This window comes from Phodopus roborovskii, unplaced genomic scaffold (assembly GCF_943737965.1).
Source record: "Phodopus roborovskii unplaced genomic scaffold, PHOROB, whole genome shotgun sequence".
Lineage (NCBI taxonomy): Eukaryota > Metazoa > Chordata > Mammalia > Rodentia > Cricetidae > Phodopus > Phodopus roborovskii.
In genome coordinates, this window is record NW_026126567.1 from 16,643,118 (window position 1) to 16,657,947 (window position 14,830).

General features: G+C 45.3%; 1 protein-coding gene across 1 annotated transcript in view; it reads left to right on the forward strand.

Annotated features, from left to right (window-relative positions):
- Positions 1 to 14,830, forward strand: part of Matn2 (matrilin 2) — a 109,133-nt gene that overhangs the window by 70,723 nt on the left and 23,580 nt on the right. The window contains exons 6-8 of the mRNA XM_051202703.1: positions 5,048 to 5,170; positions 10,567 to 10,689; positions 14,548 to 14,670. Of these exons, the coding sequence (XP_051058660.1) occupies positions 5,048 to 5,170; positions 10,567 to 10,689; positions 14,548 to 14,670 (369 nt within the window). The remainder of the gene's footprint in view (positions 1 to 5,047; positions 5,171 to 10,566; positions 10,690 to 14,547; positions 14,671 to 14,830) is intronic.

Sequence of the window (14,830 nt, forward strand, 5' to 3'; positions counted from 1 at the left end):
GACCAAGCCTCTGTGGGAAGCAGATGTGAGATGAGCCAGTAGCCTCAGTTAGGGAGTCAAAATTCTCAAAAGTCGTGCTGTTCCATGGGGCTGTGTTGAGAGACCGGTGAATCATAGAGCCCAGGGAGGAGGGCAGAGGTTAGAAAAGAGAGACATCTGAGGAGCTCGGCTAGATGATCTGCTTATAGAAGGAAGAGTAGCCATTGGGCAGTTGAGCAAGCAAGAGCCTGTGATGATACAGAGGTGGAAGCTATCATTGTGAAATACCATTCAAAGCTACACAAGCAGCCTAACAAGGGCACCAGTCTCAGAGACGAAGACTCCAAGGGATACAAAATGTCACAAGACAAAACAAAGTCACCTCATAATGTTTTAAATAACATTACAAATTTGCATTGGGCCGCTTCATGGCTATCCTGGGTTGAACACTCCTGAGATTTCATGACGTTGACTCTGAGAAGGATCCAACAGTGTCGGAAGAGAGATGAGAATGAATTCAAGGAAAGATAGCCTGAGGTTCTAGTCAATGCATGGTTGGAATTATGGGACAAGGCAAGGACATGTCACAGAGAGAGAGAGAGAGAGAGAGAGAGAGAGAGAGAGAGAGAGAGAGAGAGAGAGAGAGAGAGAGAGAGAGAGAGAGCAGGAAACAGCTCAGGGCAGGAGAGGATGCTTCAAAAGCCAACAATGCAGGCAGGAAGCAACATGTTTTCCTCTTGTTCCTCTCAATGCTTTTTCAGATTAAATGTCTTGGTGTCTTTACTTGTTTTCAAGGCATCTGTCATCCCAGCTCCCAGTGAAACACGTCTTTATTTCATGTAATCTCTGAGCTATGGTTTTCTTGTCCACAGTAAGGAGTTATGAAACCTACTGCATAGATTTGAGAGGACAGGTTATTGAGTACAGTTGCTGGTGTGCACTGGCCATCATACTCATCAGTTCCTGCCTACTGATGAAAAGTTGAGTGAGTAGTGGATGGAGGACTGAGCCTTTAATCTCAGCCACATACAGAAAGCAGGAAGAAGTAAGGGCAAGACAAATGTCTATGGACGATAGTCTAAGGCTGTGGAGGGGAGAGGGAAGGACAAAGTGCATGTGAGAAACTGGAGACTGTGATGGAGAGGGGATCTCCAGTCGGTGTTGTGTTGTTATGATAAAGTATCGTGGCAAATGTCTGTCTTAGTCTTTGTTTGTCTCTGAGGACAGCTGAGTGGGTTTTCACACATTGGGCAGAGCCGGGATGTGGTCAGGCTCACTTGTGACCCTGGGACTTTAGCCCTCTGTGATCTTCCTGGACAAGGAATGGCAGCCAGGAGTTACAGTGATCTTTCTGTCTATGAAGGTGCACATTGAGACTCCAGGCAGAGAGGACAGAAGGGATTTTGTTCGCATTGGCGAGGATATGGACCAGTAGAGAGACTGCTGGCTTGGAGAGGAGCTCCATGCCATCTGCCCCAACCTGGGCCTTCCTTTTCACAAATATAGTTTTGCAACTAAGGAAGTTATGTAACAAATCTAAAAATATTTAGTGAAGGATGCCAGAGCTGAGTGAAATAGATCTCTCTGGACCTTAAAACTCTTTGAGAGTCACATGACTGTAACATACAACTTCTGAGTGGTGGCTTGGGCAGCCATCCCTAAGTGGCTTGACAGTGAGTCAATGAATAGTATTGGAACCTTGAGATTTCATTGCCCAGAGTCTTAGGAACCTACAGTCCCTGAATCCTGCCTTTCCTTACTGCAGACAGGTGTGCATGCACAGAGCACAGCATCATGAGAACCAAGGCCTGGGAGAAGTTCATCTATGAAAGTGTTGTGTGGCTGGCTAAGGGATGGAAAATATCATTCAAAAAGGGATATCCTACACTACACACTGAGCTGGGATATCCTACACTACACAGCGAGCTGGGATATCCTACACTACACAGTGAGCTGGGATATCCTACCCTACACACTGAGCTGGGATATCCTACACTACACAGTGAGCTGGGTAGGCATGGTGGCACACACTTGTAATCCAAGCACTCAAGAAGCATTGCTACCGGTTCCAGACCAGCCTAGTCTACATTCTGAGACTCGATTCCTTCCATAAAACTCCAAAACAACAACTCCACCCCAAACGTCACATATGCAAATGTATATAAATTGTTTTTATTTAAAAGCAAGTATACATTTAATAATAGCTATATTTACTAATACTTTCAAAATGTTAGATAGACTTATTTGAAAAAATATGATATTTAAAATCTTTGTTGTATAAATAATCCCCATGACATGTTGTCTGATTTTTCAGTTTGAAGTTCTTAAGTTGACACAGGATTTGAGAAATTCTGGAAAATAACCTGGGGCCAGAATCCTTGTTGATGTTAATGACAAACATATTCCAATCTTTTATATTTATAACAGCATAAAATTGCTGTTCTCATAGTAATTTTGATAGGCACACAACCTCAAGTTTCTCTAAAGCTGTTGGCTTAATATTTATGGCATGTATAGTATATTCTTGCTTTTTAACAAATGCTATTAAAATTTAGCATGCAGCAGAATCCCCTAGGGACTTGTTAACACAGATTTCCAAGTTTACCTGGAATGTCTGATTCCTCTTGTCTAGAGCCTGAGAACTGATATTAAGGGCAGGTTTGTAAGTGATTTTTGATGTAATCAGTTCACAGACCCATACCTTGACAACAATGTGTGCCACATAGTCTGTGGATGAACAAAAGTGTTCAAGAGCACAGGTGTTCCAGCACAGTTGCTTTATAAGATTACATCAGGGTAAGATATATACGGATAGTCTAATACGCAGGGGCTCCAACTGCCTCTGCCATATAAAATCCCAGAGGCCTTAGCAGAAAGGAAAACATTGATTTATCAAGAACTGGTTATGGGAATGTTTTTAATCCCAGCTTCTGGAGGCAGAGGCAGGTGGATCTCTGTGAGTTCAAGGCCAGCCTGGTCTACAAAGCTAGTTCCAGGACAGCCAGGGCTGTTACACAGAGAAACCCTATCTCCAAAAACAAAAAGCAGACAAAAGGAACTGGTTACATGGTGTTCAGCTTGTAAAGCTGCATCTGTGCAATGTTGTTTTATATCCGTCTTTCATAGTCTCTGAAGTTCAGGAGTAGAGTCTGAGTTTTTTGTGATCCAGTGATCTGATCACTTGTCATTGTAGCACCAGAAGTATCAAAAGACTTGAAAGTCAGGCACCATGTATTAAACTCACAAATATTAGGTGCTACTAGAACTGTCTGTAGAGGTGAAATTACAAAAAAAAAAAAAAAAAAAAAAAAAACTACACTTCCAACTGGAGCATGGTGAACCCTGGAAGCAAAGGAACTCACACAGCACAAACCATTTAAGCTCTTTAAAGGTCTTCGCTTCCCCTGTGCATCCTTTAGCTACCATGTTCAATGTGTAAAGATTGTCTCCACCATGTGTAACTTTGCTTGCAAGAAATTGCAAATGCAGAGTGGGTGTGTAGGTCTGTGGTAGACCCATCACGAGCAAGGCTCTGGGTTCATTCTGTACTACAGAAGCTATAACAAAAAGGTATGTAAGGATTCGTTCTTCAGATCCCATTTCCTTGTTCTTATCTGAAAAAATTTTAACACTTGTATAGGCTAAAATACTATAGACACAAATGTAAATACTGTAAGCAGAAATTTCTTTTTATTATTAATAGAGTTGCTGTTGTTTTGAGATGGGGTCTCACTACTTGGCCCTGGCTGGCCTGAAATTTTGTAGAGCTGCCTGCCTCCTCCTCCTCCTGAGTGCTGGGATTAAAAGTGTGCACCCCCACACCCATAGACACTTCTTTTTAAGAAAGAAGTTTGTATGTATGTATGTATGTATGTATGTATGTATGTATGTATCTATCTATCTATCTATCTATCAATTATCATCATCTATCTAGTCCTATCACTTGTATGTAGCAAGAATTCTCATTTCTTGTTTTGGAGCTCTGCTTTAGAAAAAAGGCTACAATCATACATATACAGTTTATGTGTATGCAGTGAGTGTGTAAATACAGTGTATATGTAGTGTGTGTGTGCAGTGAGTGTAATACAGTGTGTGTAGTGTGTGTGCTGTGAGTGTAAATCATTGTATGTGTCTGCAGTGAGTGTGTAAATACAGTGTATGTGTATACAGTATATTGTAGTGTGTTGCAGTGAGTGTGTAATACAGTGTGTAGTGTGTGCAGTGAGTGTGTAAATAGTGTGTGTAGTGTGTGCAGCGAGTGTAAATACACTGTGTGTGTGCAGTGAGTGTGTAAATACAGTGTATGTGTCTGCAGCGTGTGTGTGTGTGTTCTCGAGAGTGCTGCAGTTTCGTGTGCAGCATCCTCATCTTGCATTCTGTGAGGCAAGCTCGCTGACTCTCCAGGCTAGCTGGCCTTTGAGCTTCCTGCCATAGCAGTGCCGGGGTTGCAGATGCCATTCGCCGTGCCCACCTTTCTTTCTACACAGGCTCAAGGGAGTGACCTCAGAGCTTTATGCTTGGCTAAAGTATCTTTGCTCTGAGCCATGTTCCTGCCTACCCCTCTTCATCAGCCATACTGGTTAGGCTGACTGTGCTTCATCTTCGCTTCCTGCTTCCAAACAAAGCCATGGACACCAGTTCTGGGGTGGGTAGGGCGTTACGTACTTGGAGCCCACGTCTCTTGTGACCACAGCACTTTCATCTTCCTGCTCTGCACTGGCCTTCGGCTGCTCCATGACTCAGGAGGCATGTTCCCACCTCCTGGCCTTGTACTTACCCTCTTTACCTGGGATGCTCACTCCTGGGTGTCCTTGTGGCAATTTTTATTTACATTTCTCTGACTTTTAAATGTAATTGTCCATATATTCTTTATCTTCTGGAATGAAAGCCTAATATAAAAGAAATCTTGACTTTTTTTTGAGGGGGATCTTGGGGTAATGTTTTATTTAGTCATGCCCTTTGCTGAGGATGGCTATATTAACTCTAATTACATTTGTTTTTAGGTATTCTAATGTTCTACTGTTCCTTTCTCTGCTTCTAATATGTAAATGTATGTTGTTTTCTGCAGCTGTGGACTTCTGCGCCTCGGAAAATCATGGTTGTGAACATGTGTGTGTAAATGCAGAAGGTTCCTTCCTGTGCCAGTGCCATGAGGGATTTGCTCTTAACCCAGATAAGAAAACATGCACAAGTAAGTTATACGCGCGCACGCGCGCACGCGCGCACGCGCGCACACACACACGAATGCAGTTGCCGTGGACACTGTGGACATAGAACTCTCCCAAATACAGACCATCCCATGTTAAGTCATGGGGTTCTGCCCCTATTCCTCCTCCCTTAGGCCTTTCTAAATGGTCTGGAGACTGTGGCTTACTTGGTCTCAGTGTCTTTTGTTGGAACTCCATGCAGGCGTGCTCTTCCTGCGTGTACTTAGCAGGCTAACAATCAAACCCACACACATCCCACATGCTGCCTCAGTGTGGCTGTGGCTGTCATCACCACAAGGCCTGGAGCGTATGCTCACCGAAGCTTTGTGGCTTGTGGGCTCCAGCTCAGACTCCACACGACCAGAGAGAATCGCTGAGCCAAAAGGAACTGAATGTGGTTTCTTGAGGGTGAGGTGGGGAGAGGTGAACTGCCCAAGTTTTCTTTAGTCTGTGTAGTTCTGCTTGATTGTAGCTATATGCACGAGTATTGAAATTAATTTAAATTCCTAAAATTAGAACAGGATACCTATAAACTAAAGGTGAGCACCAGTTTTACTAAAAGATGCCAAAAGTATTCCTTTTAAATATAAAGGTGCAAGGGAACACTTTGGGGCTTTTGTGGGTAAGTTATTACCCTTCGATACAGTGGACAGGTCACTTGAGAGATGCCTGCCTCTGAAGTATTAGGATCCAGTGATATTTTAATGATAAGAATAAAATAAGGGGCAGGCAGATCTCTGTGTTTTGGAGGCCAGCCTGGACTACAAAACAAGTTCCAGGACAACCAGAGCTGTTATACAGAGAAACCCTATCTCAACAAACCAAAGAGAGAGAGAGAGAGAGAGAGAGAGAGAGAGAGAGAGAGAGAGAGAGAGAGAGGGATAAAAATAAGGCAGGCAGTTCTGTATGTATCAATGAGAAAATAGGGAGAAACCCGTCTGTCTACACACTTCTCCCTGGAGGAGTCCTGATTCTCCCTCCCACCCCAGTCTCCAGCATGGCACCATCTCCCTCTCTGCCTCAGCATGTCCCCATCACTAGATCCTATTCCAAACCCGAGAGTGGTACACAAGAGGAGGTCTGAGCTTTCCGTCAGGCCCTGAGGTAGAAACTGGGAGAGGTCTGGCTGGGAGTCAGGGCAAAGCTTCTTCCAGCTGGGAGGTCTTACCAGCCAGGCTGGGAGCCAGCAGCTCGGCTGTCTCCAGGCCGTGTCAGAGGCAAGAGCGTGAAGCTGGCCAGCCCAGTGCGTGGGCAGAGAAGAATGCAGGGGAGGTTGTGGGGTCCAGGCCGGCAGCAGTAGGGTGAATGCCCCCTAGAAAGGCCACCTTCCCACCATCCCGGGGAGTGAACGAGAGCCAGGTGGAAAAGCCTGGTAATAGAGAAGAGATGAGCCAAGTACTTAGAGAATGATGACGGAAGTAAAGAGAAAGCCCACTTGTACAGATACAACTCTGGAGTGTCCTGTCTACAGCAGAGCAGGCAAGAGCTAAGAAACAGCCAGTGGCAAGGGCAAAGGCATGGGGGACAAGCCAACAGCAGCCAGGCAGCCAGCCGCCTTGTTAGTGACTCTTGAGGTGTCATAGCCCCCGCCACTGGCCGACAAGTCTCATGGTAGGAGAAGAAAAAAAATTCCAGTTCTTATGTACTTCCAAAAGTTAGGGGGGAAAAATCAGTTCTTTACCTTTCAATCCTTATTTGGGAGGGGTATTCTATGGACATGTGAATGCAAGTGTCCACAGAGTCTAGTTCCTGGAGTCCAAGGAACTAGAACTATAGGGGTTTGTGAACCACTAGGTGTAGGTGCTGGGCATAAACGTGGGTCCTCTGCAAGAGCTATATGCACTCTTAGCCGCTGAGTCAGCTCTCTAAAGAAAGTACATTTCAAATAAAATCCAGTTGGTGACTATACGCGTGTTGTCTGTGGAAGGTACTCTAGTCAAGGTAATACACCAAGCGTGACTAATGTGTGATTGGGTCAAAATGTGCCATGTCCTGAGCAAGTAATGTAATTCAACAGAGATTAGTGGCATCCAGACGCCACAGTGGGGTGTGGCAGTACATACCTGTAACCCACCCCTGGGGAGGCCGAGGCAGGGCCATCACTGTAGGTTTGAGGGCACCCTGGTCTGTGTGGCAAATTTCAAGCCATCCAAGCCCTATAGCAAGACATGGGAGGTACAGGTATGGGGATCTCTAAGTTCAAAGCCAGCCTGCCTTGCAGAGTAAGTTCCAGGACAGCCATGGCTACAGAGAAACCCTGTCTTGAAAAAAATAACAACAAAAACCAAATAAACTATCACTTCTGGCTAAGATCAAGTATAAAAAACAAAACCAGGCCGGCGGTGGTGCACACCCTTAATCCCAGCACTCGGGAGGCAGAGGCAGATGGATCTCTATGAGTTCGAGGCCAGCCTGGTCTACAAGAGCTATTTCCAGTACAGGCTCCAAAGCCACAGAGAAACCCTGTCTCAAAAACAAAACAAAACAAAACAACAAAAACAACAAAAAACGAAGAAGCACCCCCTTTTTAGAACACACCCCAGTGGGGAGAAGCCCCCATTTGCACACACATTGGCTGGGATTTCTTATTATTACTGTTATATATAATCACATCAAATTTACCACTGTGGGGCTGGAAAGGTTACTCAGCAGTTAGGAGCACTGGCTGTTTTTCCAGAGGACCCCGTTAATTCCAGCACCCACATGGTGACTTGCAACTGTCTGTAGCTCTAGTTTGAGGGCATCCAACACCCTCTTCTAGACCCCAAGGGCAGCAGACTTGCACATGGTGCACAGACATGCATGCACACAAAATGTCCACGAGGTATTACTCTACTAGGAGTAGTAACAATAATCATTTATTCACTCAACCACATTTATTCAGTACCTGCTATATGCTAGATAAGGTTATACACAGGGCTATATTTCAGTCCTTAAAGAACTTACTTTGTGTTGGAGCAGGGTAAGAGAAAAAGAAGAAAAAGCCCAGTGGTGTTGGTGGCGCACGCCTTTAATCCCAGCACTCAGGAGGCAGAGGCAGGTGGATCTCTGTGAGTTTGAGGCCAGCCTGGTCTACAGAGCGAGTTCCAGGACAGCCAGGACTGTACAGAAAAACTCTGTCTTGGAAAACAAAACAAAAAAAAGGAAGGGAGGGAGGGAAGGAGGCAAGGAGGAAGAGAGAGAGAGAGAGAGAGAGAGAGAGAGAGAGAGAGGAAAGCAAAAGTGACCGAAGACTTGAAAGGGACAGTATCAGCACAGAGTATAGCACCACCAATACAAGCACCCTGGGGGCAGGAACTGTGAGACACAGCACGGTTGAAGGCAGCGGGGAAGCCTGTAGGACTAGAACAGAGAGAGAGGCTGTGATGAGGTATTGTGAACCAGGATCATTTGACCTCCTCCCTTACAGCTCTGCATTTGATTCCAAGCCGTGCCCCCATTCCAATCATGCCTGTAAGACCATTAGTTCCTCCCTAGACTGAAGTCTTGTCTTACTGTTAGGTTTATATAGTTATTACATATACAGTGCCCTGCCTGCAGGTCTGCCTGCAGGCCAGAAGAGGGCACCATATTTCATTATGGATGGCTTCAAGCCATCATGCGGTTGCTGGGAACTGAACTCAGGACCTCTAGAAGAGCAGCCAGTGCTCTTAACTGCTGAGCCGTCTTTGCAGCCCGACCAAGGCAACTGTTAAAAGGAAACATTTGGCGGGGTCTTGCTTACAGGGTTAGTCCATGATCATCAGGATGGGGAATGGGGGATTCAGACCCCAGACCCAGCACTGGGGCAGTACCTGAGAGCTCATGTCTGACCTGCAAGTTGGCAGCAGAGACTGGATCTGGCATGGGCTTTTGAAATCCCAAAGCCCACACCTAGTGACACGCCTTTTCCAACAAGGCCACACCTCCTAGTCCTTCCCAAATAGTTCCACTAACTGGGGACCAAGCATTCAAATATACAATCCTATGGGGGGTGCATGTTGTCATTCAGACCACCACAGGCCTCAGACTCATGCATAAGAGGCGGGGTGGGGTGACATGGCTGTGTGGGAGCGTGTGCACCTGCGTCACATGTCCTGGGGCTGGAGTGACAGTTTGCGGTGACCCACCCAGCCTGGGTTCTGGGAAGTGAACTTCACACCTCTGCAAGAGCAGCGTGTTGTCTTAACCACCGAGTCATCTCTCCAGCCCCACTTTGAGTTTTTAATAGTGACATCTCTGGCTGTATGCAGTATTCTTCATTAGTCATGCTCACCGATTATTTTCTTTTCAAATCTCTGGATACCTCCTACACTGTTCTTTTTTTCTATTTATTTTCCATGGCAACTAGTTTTGTAATCATGAATAGATATCTTTATTTTTTTACTACAAAAGTAAGATAGGTTTATTGTAGACGACTGATTCTTAGAGAAATGAAGTTTTATGAAATAAAATCATCTATACTCCATTGGCCAAAGACAGTATTGTTAATTCTAATTTGTTTCATTTCCTCCTAGTCTTTAAATTTTAAAAATGCTATTACATTTATTTGTTTGTTTAAAAATTTGTTTATTTATTATGTGTACGATGTTCAGTCTGCATGTCTGCCTGCAGGCCAGAAGAGGGCACCAGATCTCATTACAGATGGTTGTGAGCCGCCATGTGATTGCTGGGAATGGAACTCAGGACCTCTGGAAGAGCAGCTAGCGTTCTTAACTCCTGAGTCATCTCTCAGGCCATGTTTAGGTTTTTCTTTTTTTGTTGTTTTGTTTTTGTTTTTGTTACCTCCTTCAACCTTTGCTTGGTGTCTCAGTTACTGTGAAGAAACATCATGACCAAGGCAACTCATAAAATAAACCATTTAACTGGGGGTTTGCTTACACTTTCAGAGGGTTAGTCCATTAGCATCATGACAGGGATCACAGCGGCTGCTGGAGAAGGCGCTGAGAGCTTCACATGATGACCCTAGGGCAGCAAGCGAAGACAGAGACACTGGGCCTGCTGTGGGTTGTTGAAACTCAGAGTCAGTGTCCCAGTGACACACCTCCTTCAGGCGGTGGTGGCGCACAACTTCAATCCCAGCACTCGCGAGGCAGAGGCAGGCGGATCTCTGTGAGTTCGAGGCCAGCCTGGTCTACAGAGTGAGCTCCAGGACAGCCAGGGCTACACAAAGCAACCCTGTCTGGAAAAAAACAAAAAACAATAACAAACAAAAAAAGATCTTTGTGATGAGGACTTAATCTCTAGACATGGAAATGGCTTTTTGAAGAGGGCTCTGCTGGGCCTAGATCTCAAGGAATGTATTTTACACACTTGGGGAAATTGGGAACTGAGAATCCTTGTTTTCATGGCTAGCCATATTGACTTATTCATGATTCCTAGGACCTTGTTTTCCTTCCAGAGATAGATCACTGCGCCTCAACTAATCATGGATGTGAGCATGAGTGTGTTAATGCCCTGACGTCCGCCTTCTGCCGCTGCCTGAAAGGCTTCATGCTGAACCCAGACAGGAAAACCTGCCGAAGTAAGTGGCACAGCCCATTCCACCAATACCCTTTCCACCGAGATGCTTTCCCCTCTTGGTAGATCTTCAGCACGCTGTGTTTGTGATGGACATCTGTGTTTGTTAACATCCTTCTGCTCTTACTTTCCTGTGGTCACTAGAACCTATTGTGGGATGTTTTCCTAGAGATTGAGTAGACTGGCTATGGTCATGAGATTTGTTTAGTAACTCAGTCCGTGCTGAAGTGTCTCCTTGAAATGTGCAACCCTGTTCCATGTCCCCATGAAGTGTTTATGGAACCTTGAGGGAGAAAAAAGGTAGATGGGACATTAGAGCAGCTGTTTTCTTCAAGCCCGACCAGATAGGACACTTGGTGGCTGCCAAGAGTGGGGACTTTAAAGTTCTGCTCTCTTGGATGGGAAGGAAGGAGAGTAATGCCCTGGGCCGTTGCAGCAGCATTAAGGGTAAGGGGACAGAGCATCAGCAGGATGGGGATGAGGAAGCACAGGTGACTCATACGTCTGTCACCTGAAATATGGAGAGGATAGCCAGCAACTAGAGCACCTACTCCAAAGCAGACCTCCAAGCCTGATCCCCAGTATCTGCACACACGCACACACATATTCTTACATACATACATACACATACATATATGTGTGCACACATACATGATATACATACTCACACATATACATTCATGCACACAAACATACACATTCACATAAACACAAAAAAATTAAAAACATATATATCATACATACACAGAGACATACATACATTCTTACATTTATACATACCTACACACATACACACACACACACACACACACACACACACACACACACACACTGGACTGTCCCGGAAGGACATCACAATGGAAGGCTTATCAGCTGCTTGCCTTTGACATCACTGGATCCTCAACTGCTCAGAGTGCTTGGCTCTAAGTGGGTTGAGTTGCAGGCTTGTGGACCAGATCATGTGTGAATGAATGAGTGAGTGAGTGAGTGAGTGAGTGAATGAGAGTGAGTGAGTGAGTGAATGAGTGAGTGAGTGAGTGAATGAGTGAGTGAGTGTGTGAATGAGAGTGTGTGAATGAGAGTGAGTGAGTGTGTGAATGAGAGTGTGTGAATGAAGGAGTGTGTGAGTGAATGAATGAGTGAGTGTGTAAATGAACGAGTGTGTGTGTAAATGAGTGAATGAGTGAGTATGTGAATGAGTGAGTGAATTAGTGAGTGTGTGAATGAGTGAGTGAGTGAATGAGTGAGTATGTGAATGAGTGAATGAGTGAGTGAGTGAGTGAATGAGAGTGTGTGAGTGAGTGAGTGAATGAGTGAGTGAGTGAATGAGTGAGTGAGTGAATGAGTGAGTAAGTGAGTGTATGAATGAGTGAGTGAGTGTGTGAATGAGTGAGTGAGTGTGTGAATGAGTGAGTGAATTAGTGAGTGAGTGTGTGAGTAAATGAGTGAATTAGTGAGCGAGCGAATGAGTGAGTGAGTGAATTAGTGAGTGAGTGTGTGAATGAGTGAGTGAGTGAGTGAGTGTGTGAATGAGTGAGTGAGTGTGTGAATGAGTGAGTGAGTGAATTAGTGAGTGAGTGTGTGGGTAAATGAGTGAATTAGTGAGTGTGTGAATGAGTGAGCGAGCGAGTGAGTGAGTGTGTGAATGAGTGAGTGAATTAGTGAGTGAGTGTGTGAATGAGTGAGTGAGTGAGTGTGTGAATGAGTGAGTGAGTGAATTAGTGAGTGAGTGTGTGAGTAAATGAGTGAATTAGTGAGTGTGTGAATGAGTGAGCGAGTGAGTGAGTGAGTGAGAGAAGAGTTGCTCTGAGATGCATCACCCTGGAGAAATTCCCGTGTAACTGGATTTCCTCCCCACCCTGCTGGAAACACACTTGAAGGCTCTAAGGCAGCCACTGCCACCCCCAAGGAATGGGAGCGAGCGGGGTGGAGTGTGCTGAGAAGACAGAGGCCGAGCGCAGCTTTAGGACCTCAGACAGGGCTGTTTGTTAGGCTGTGGCTCCTGCCAGAGTCCCTCACTCCTCCGTGTTATCTGCAGCCAGGGGCCCTGCCTTTTTTTTTTTTTTTTTTTTAATCCAGGAAAACCAGAGCTCTTCCTAAGAACTGGTGTCTTCATCTCGCAATCTCCCTCCGCGTCATTTCATTCTCTGTTGTGTTCTCTGTGAGCCCAGGCCAGGACCTCTGAGGGCAGCCGTCAGAGCTGCCCTGGCTGAATGCTTGCCCTCAGCCCTACATTATGGCAGGCAGCTGGGGGTGAAAGGCAATGCTGTGTCCCCTAGGGAATCACATGGCAGAGGGGAGCAAGGCAATTGGCTTAAAAGTCCGAGGTCTGTGATACGGAATCTAAGACCTCTCCAGTGCTCTGGGTCTTACAGACACTGGGCCATTTACGCTAACAGGAGGCTGGTGGCTATTTTCAAATCCAATTAGAAACAATCTGTTTCAAAAGAATTCAATACCATCCAATTAAAATGGGAAAAGTAGTTCAGAGCAGCATCATACTGAAGAAAAGTCCTTGGCCAGGACGCCTTCCTCCTCCTGGACAGTGAGAGCCCTCATCGATTTCCGACACTAATCATGAAGGTCAGGTGATGCGAAGTCTGGAACCTCAACTGAGGCTGAGTTGATTGCAGATGTCACCCTGGGGGGGGGGAGACTCTGAGATTCTGGACTCGGGTGCTCAGACTGGACCTCATCATAGCCGATGTAACAGCGTTAAAAGCCAATGTGAACTTCTGTTACTATGGCTAAGCACTTAATAAGAGTTGCATGTCATAGGAGATAAAGGGAAATTATTGGTTTGGGACAAACATAACATAGTTTATAAACACTAGTACAGGAGTTTGTCCTCCAGAATGTTTGATGAATGTTTCTCAATTATCTTTTCAAAGAATTAATAATTTCAACAAATCAGGTGTCCTATGAGTATGAAAAATTATAACAGGCAGTATTCTGTGAACAGGAAGGACTTCAATAGGAATTTATCTGTCATATATGTATACATTTATACATTCCTATGTGATGAATGCATGTACATTTGTATATTGTATAACTTAAGTGTGTATATACATATAATTAAATTAAAGAATGATTGAAAAACCTTCAAAATAAAAGCTGGTGTGAATTTCCCAATTGGTCTGAGCTACAGGTCTCGAGGTCCAGTCTAAGCATCGCATTTGCATCAACTGCACCACTTTTGGACTGGATTCTTTTACTTCTCTGGACCTGGATTTCCTAAATGAGGGGTTTGGACTCTCTGCTTCAACATTTTTAACCTTTCCAGTTCTTCTGGAAATTCTTCTCTGGGCCATGCATCTGGCATCCTAACTTGATATGTGGGGTTGCTCATCATTCATGTTTTAGTCTAGACCCTTCACAGACTGAAATTCTCTCCAACTCTTTATGAATTACCATACATAAAGGACATTTATTATCTCACAGTTCTGACATCTGACTTTGGCATGCCAGACCCTACCAGATGAAGTTACATCCGTGCCTGGCCCATTCACTCTGCCCCTCGGTTTATGCTGTCACTAGCAGTGAAGTGTGTAGAAGGCATCAATAATAACCTGACTTCATTTCTTGGCACTCAGTTACATCTTTGGTGTCTAATGTTCCCGATTTCTCTTTCTGTTGTGTCTCCAAACCACAAACCCCTGAAGGTGGGCTCAAATTTACATCTGCACATCTAACTTAGGGCCTGGCCCTTGGCTGGTAAATGACTGAGTGAATGATAATTCCTGCCTTGCCTCAGCAAGCAGCACCCACCCACCAGCTCTCTCCATGGGGACCGTGGGAACCCTGGAGTCCACCCTAATAGCCTCACAGAGTCTGAAGAAAGGTCTCCACTTTCTCCCCTCAGGGATCAACTACTGTGCCCTGAACAAACCAGGCTGTGAACACGAGTGTGTCAACACAGAGGAGGGCCACTATTGCCGCTGCCGCCGGGGCTACACTCTGGACCCCAATGGCAAGACCTGCAGCCGTGAGTATGCCCCGGGGTATGGGTGCTGATGGGGTGGGGTCCATGCACAGTCCTTTGGCCTCATTAGCAGCCATGCCCCTCTTGGCAGGAAGCCAAGCTTCAGGGCTTCCTGCATTTTATAGGTCATCGGATGATACTGTTAGTATTACCCACTACAAAG